At 42.7% G+C, this 7,500-nt stretch overlaps 1 protein-coding gene across 3 annotated transcripts in view; it reads left to right on the top strand.

Annotated features, from left to right (window-relative positions):
* Positions 1-7,500, top strand: part of cept1b (choline/ethanolamine phosphotransferase 1b) — a 29,522-nt gene that overhangs the window by 7,035 nt on the left and 14,987 nt on the right. For 2 of the 3 annotated variants that reach the window (XM_058374022.1, XM_058374020.1), the window contains exons 6-8: positions 6,681-6,765; positions 7,020-7,151; positions 7,277-7,435. In XM_058374022.1, coding sequence (XP_058230005.1) covers positions 6,681-6,765; positions 7,020-7,151; positions 7,277-7,435 — 376 coding nt within the window. Of the gene's footprint in view, positions 1-6,371; positions 6,457-6,680; positions 6,766-7,019; positions 7,152-7,276; positions 7,436-7,500 lie in introns of all 3 variants that reach the window. The other variant, XM_058374021.1, reaches the window with a different exon arrangement.

The raw sequence follows: 7,500 nt of genomic DNA, 5'->3' as shown, positions 1-7,500 counted from the left end.
CACACTCCTCAACTACATTACTGAACACACACACACACACACCTCAACTACATTACTGAACACACACACACACACCTCAACTACATTACTGAACACACACACACACTCCTCAACTACATTACTGAACACACACACACACCTCAACTACATTACTGAACACACACACACACCTCAACTACATTACTGAACACACACACACACCTCAACTACATTACTGAACACACACACACACCTCAACTACATTACTGAACACACACACACACACCTCAACTACATTACTGAACACACACACACTCCTCAACTACATTACTGAACACACACACTCCTCAACTACATTACTGAACACACACACACACACCTCAACTACATTACTGAACACACACACACTCCTCAACTACATTACTGAACACACACACACACTCCTCAACTACATTACTGAACACACACACACACTCCTCAACTACATTACTGAACACACACACACACACCTCAACTACATTACTGAACACACACACACACCTCAACTACATTACTGAACACACACACACACCTCAACTACATTACTGAACACACACACACACTCCTCAACTACATTACTGAACACACACACTCTCCTCAACTACATTACTGAACACACACACACCTCAACTACATTACTGAACACACACACTCAACTACATTACTGAACACACACACACTCCTCAACTACATTACTGAACACACACACACACACCTCAACTACATTACTGAACACACACACACTCCTCAACTACATTACTGAACACACACACACACCTCAACTACATTACTGAACACACACACACACACCTCAACTACATTACTGAACACACACACACACCTCAACTACATTACTGAACACACACACACACACCTCAACTACATTACTGAACACACACACACTCCTCAACTACATTACTGAACACACACACACACTCCTCAACTACATTACTGAACACACACACACACCTCAACTACATTACTGAACACACACACACACACACTCCTCAACTACATTACTGAACACACACACACTCCTCAACTACATTACTGAACACACACACACACCTCAACTACATTACTGAACACACACACACACACACCTCAACTACATTACTGAACACACACACACACACCTCAACTACATTACTGAACACACACACACACACACCTCAACTACATTACTGAACACACACACACACACACCTCAACTACATTACTGAACACACACACACACACCTCAACTACATTACTGAACACACACACACACACCTCAACTACATTACTGAACACACACACACACCTCAACTACATTACTGAACACACACACACACCTCAACTACATTACTGAACACACACACACACCTCAACTACATTACTGAACACACACACACACCTCAACTACATTACTGAACACACACACACACACCTCAACTACATTACTGAACACACACACACTCCTCAACTACATTACTGAACACACACACTCCTCAACTACATTACTGAACACACACACACCTCAACTACATTACTGAACACACACACACACTCCTCAACTACATTACTGAACACACACACACTCCTCAACTACATTACTGAACACACACACACACCTCAACTACATTACTGAACACACACACACCTCAACTACATTACTGAACACACACACACTCCTCAACTACATTACTGAACACACACACACACTCCTCAACTACATTACTGAACACACACACACACTCCTCAACTACATTACTGAACACACACACACACACCTCAACTACATTACTGAACACACACACACACACCTCAACTACATTACTGAACACACACACACACCTCAACTACATTACTGAACACACACACACACTCCTCAACTACATTACTGAACACACACACTCTCCTCAACTACATTACTGAACACACACACACTCCTCAACTACATTACTGAACACACACACACACCTCAACTACATTACTGAACACACACACACACCTCAACTACATTACTGAACACACACACACACACCTCAACTACATTACTGAACACACACACACACCTCAACTACATTACTGAACACACACACACACTCCTCAACTACATTACTGAACACACACACACTCCTCAACTACATTACTGAACACACACACACACCTCAACTACATTACTGAACACACACACACACACACCTCAACTACATTACTGAACACACACACACTCCTCAACTACATTACTGAACACACACACACACTCCTCAACTACATTACTGAACACACACACACTCCTCAACTACATTACTGAACACACACACACACACCTCAACTACATTACTGAACACACACACACACTCCTCAACTACATTACTGAACACACACACACACCTCAACTACATTACTGAACACACACACACACACTCCTCAACTACATTACTGAACACACACACACTCCTCAACTACATTACTGAACACACACACACTCCTCAACTACATTACTGAACACACACACACACACCTCAACTACATTACTGAACACACACACACTCCTCAACTACATTACTGAACACACACACACACCTCAACTACATTACTGAACACACACACACACACCTCAACTACATTACTGAACACACACACACACCTCAACTACATTACTGAACACACACACACACACTCAACTACATTACTGAACACACACACACACTCCTCAACTACATTACTGAACACACACACACTCCTCAACTACATTACTGAACACACACACACACACACTCCTCAACTACATTACTGAACACACACACACTCCTCAACTACATTACTGAACACACACACACACACCTCAACTACATTACTGAACACACACACACACTCCTCAACTACATTACTGAACACACACACACACACTCCTCAACTACATTACTGAACACACACACACACTCCTCAACTACATTACTGAACACACACACACACACCTCAACTACATTACTGAACACACACACACTCCTCAACTACATTACTGAACACACACACACACACTCAACTACATTACTGAACACACACACACTCCTCAACTACATTACTGAACACACACACACTCCTCAACTACATTACTGAACACACACACACTCAACTACATTACTGAACACACACACACACACTCAACTACATTACTGAACACACACACACACACTCAACTACATTACTGAACACACACACACTCCTCAACTACATTACTGAACACACACACACACACTCAACTACATTACTGAACACACACACACACACTCAACTACATTACTGAACACACACACACACACCTCAACTACATTACTGAACACACACACACACACTCAACTACATTACTGAACACACACACACACACTCAACTACATTACTGAACACACACACACACACTCAACTACATTACTGAACACACACACACACCTCAACTACATTACTGAACACACACACACACTCCTCAACTACATTACTGAACACACACACACACTCCTCAACTACATTACTGAACACACACACACACTCCTCAACTACATTACTGAACACACACACACTCCTCAACTACATTACTGAACACACACACACACTCCTCAACTACATTACTGAACACACACACACACCTCAACTACATTACTGAACACACACACACACCTCAACTACATTACTGAACACACACACACACACACTCCTCAACTACATTACTGAACACACACACACACCTCAACTACATTACTGAACACACACACACACACTCCTCAACTACATTACTGAACACACACACACACACTCCTCAACTACATTACTGAACACACACACACACACTCCTCAACTACATTACTGAACACACACACACACTCCTCAACTACATTACTGAACACACACACACTCCTCAACTACATTACTGAACACACACACACACTCCTCAACTACATTACTGAACACACACACACTCCTCAACTACATTACTGAACACACACACACACACACTCAACTACATTACTGAACACACACACACACACACCTCAACTACATTACTGAACACACACACACACACTCCTCAACTACATTACTGAACACACACACACACCTCAACTACATTACTGAACACACACACACACACTCCTCAACTACATTACTGAACACACACACACTCCTCAACTACATTACTGAACACACACACACTCCTCAACTACATTACTGAACACACACACACTCCTCAACTACATTACTGAACACACACACACCTCAACTACATTACTGAACACACACACACACACTCAACTACATTACTGAACACACACACACTCAACTACATTACTGAACACACACACACTCCTCAACTACATTACTGAACACACACACACACACTCAACTACATTACTGAACACACACACACTCCTCAACTACATTACTGAACACACACACACACTCCTCAACTACATTACTGAACACACACACACTCAACTACATTACTGAACACACACACACTCCTCAACTACATTACTGAACACACACACACACACCTCAACTACATTACTGAACACACACACACACCTCAACTACATTACTGAACACACACACACACCTCAACTACATTACTGAACACACACACTCCTCAACTACATTACTGAACACACACACACACTCAACTACATTACTGAACACACACACACTCCTCAACTACATTACTGAACACACACACACACTCAACTACATTACTGAACACACACACACTCCTCAACTACATTACTGAACACACACACACTCCTCAACTACATTACTGAACACACACACACTCCTCAACTACATTACTGAACACACACACACTCCTCAACTACATTACTGAACACACACACACACACTCAACTACATTACTGAACACACACACACTCCTCAACTACATTACTGAACACACACACACTCCTCAACTACATTACTGAACACACACACTCCTCAACTACATTACTGAACACACACACACTCCTCAACTACATTACTGAACACACACACACACACTCCTCAACTACATTACTGAACACACACACACCTCAACTACATTACTGAACACACACACACTCCTCAACTACATTACTGAACACACACACACACACTCCTCAACTACATTACTGAACACACACACACACACTCCTCAACTACATTACTGAACACACACACACACACACCTCAACTACATTACTGAACACACACACACACACACCTCAACTACATTACTGAACACACACACACACTCCTCAACTACATTACTGAACACACACACACACCTCAACTACATTACTGAACACACACACACTCCTCAACTACATTACTGAACACACACACACACCTCAACTACATTACTGAACACACACACACACACTCCTCAACTACATTACTGAACACACACACACACACTCCTCAACTACATTACTGAACACACACACACACACACTCCTCAACTACATTACTGAACACACACACACCTCAACTACATTACTGAACACACACACACACACACACCTCAACTACATTACTGAACACACACACACACACACCTCAACTACATTACTGAACACACACACACACTCCTCAACTACATTACTGAACACACACACACACCTCAACTACATTACTGAACACACACACACACCTCAACTACATTACTGAACACACACACACACCTCAACTACATTACTGAACACACACACACACACACACTCCTCAACTACATTACTGAACACACACACACACACTCCTCAACTACATTACTGAACACACACACACACACTCCTCAACTACATTACTGAACACACACACACACACTCCTCAACTACATTACTGAACACACACACACCTCAACTACATTACTGAACACACACACACACACACTCCTCAACTACATTACTGAACACACACACTCCTCAACTACATTACTGAACACACACACACACACTCCTCAACTACATTACTGAACACACACACACTCCTCAACTACATTACTGAACACACACACACTCGGACACCTTTTTTTTGGGTGAACTGGACCACAGGAACCTGGGATTGTCTGTAGTGTACTCTCTCAGACTTGCCTTCTCACCTCAAGCTCACTGTAAACACGAGGTGAGGAGCAGCAGCTTCCACAACTGTTACTGTCAGAAACCTGTGTGTGTGTGTTATTGTTGTGTAGTGTGTTTCCTGGTTCTGGGTAAGTCCATGAAAGAAAGCGCTGTATAACGGACCATTTCACCACAGCACAGTGGGTATAATGTTAACTCTGTGAGTGTTGTTCTGTTGGTCAGTAGTGGGCAGAACTGTGATATGTCCCTCTGTGTAACACTGTATAGATTTGACAGTACAGAGCTGCAGCTGTCTTTGGCTCTGCTGCACATTTTCACCTCCATCGTAGGCCCGAAATTCTGGAGCATAATGGTAAAAATCCAGCACCGATCAGCCAATCACAGCTGCTCTAACACCAGGAATAAACCAATCGGCTTCCTGCTTAATCCTGCCCACAAAACTGTGTCCAGAGTTTAGTGCCGTCACTAACGCTGCTCTCTTCCATCTGTCTCTTTCTGTTTTTCACACTGTTCCTCCCTCCTTCCTTCCCTCTCTACCTCACCACCTCTTCCTGTGTGTGTGTGTGTGTGTGTCAGCATTGATGTGACTGAGGTGCAGATCTTCATTATGGTGATGTATTTGCTGGCTGCAGTGGGCGGATCTGCTTTCTGGCAGGCTCTGGTAATTCACAATCTTCACAATTGATCTTTAATAATGATGAATAATGAATGAGAACTAATTCCTGATGAAGTGCTGAAACCAATCGTTGTTGATGCTGTGTGTTTAATCGTAAACAGACTAATGCCGTGAGTTCTAATTAACATCTGTATTGAATGGAGTGATTTTGTGGCAAAGGTGTATTTTGTGTAACCTCACTAATCGGAGCGTAGTGCGGGGTAACAAGGACGTGTGTGTGTGTGTGTGTGTGTTGCCAGATCCCAGTATTAAACATCCAGATGAAGATTATCCCAGCGCTGTGTACATTTGTTGGTGCCGTGATTTGCTGCACTAATTATTTTAGAGTCATTTTCACAGGAGGAGTCGGAAAAAATGGGTCCACCATCGCAGTGAGTCTCTCTCACACACACACACACACACACACACACACTGAGATGTGTATGTATATTTATTTATTTATTTTATTATTACTGCATATACTCGTGTGTGTGTGTGTGTGTGTGTCCTTGGCCAGGGCACCAGTGTGTTATCTCCAGTCCTGCACATCGGCTCTGTTATATTGCTCGCTATGATGATCTATAAAAAATCCGCCGTCCAGCTGTTTGAGAAACACCCCTGTCTCTACATCCTCGCCTTCGGCTTCGTCTCGGCCAAAATCACCAACAAACTTGTGGTAAATGTGCTCTCTCTCTGACACACACACACACACACCTACAAACACACACACACACACACACA

This window comes from Hemibagrus wyckioides, linkage group LG21 (assembly GCF_019097595.1).
Source record: "Hemibagrus wyckioides isolate EC202008001 linkage group LG21, SWU_Hwy_1.0, whole genome shotgun sequence".
Taxonomy (NCBI): domain Eukaryota; kingdom Metazoa; phylum Chordata; class Actinopteri; order Siluriformes; family Bagridae; genus Hemibagrus; species Hemibagrus wyckioides.
Note: the sequence above shows the minus strand (reverse complement) of the source record. Positions and strands in the feature narration are given on the sequence as shown.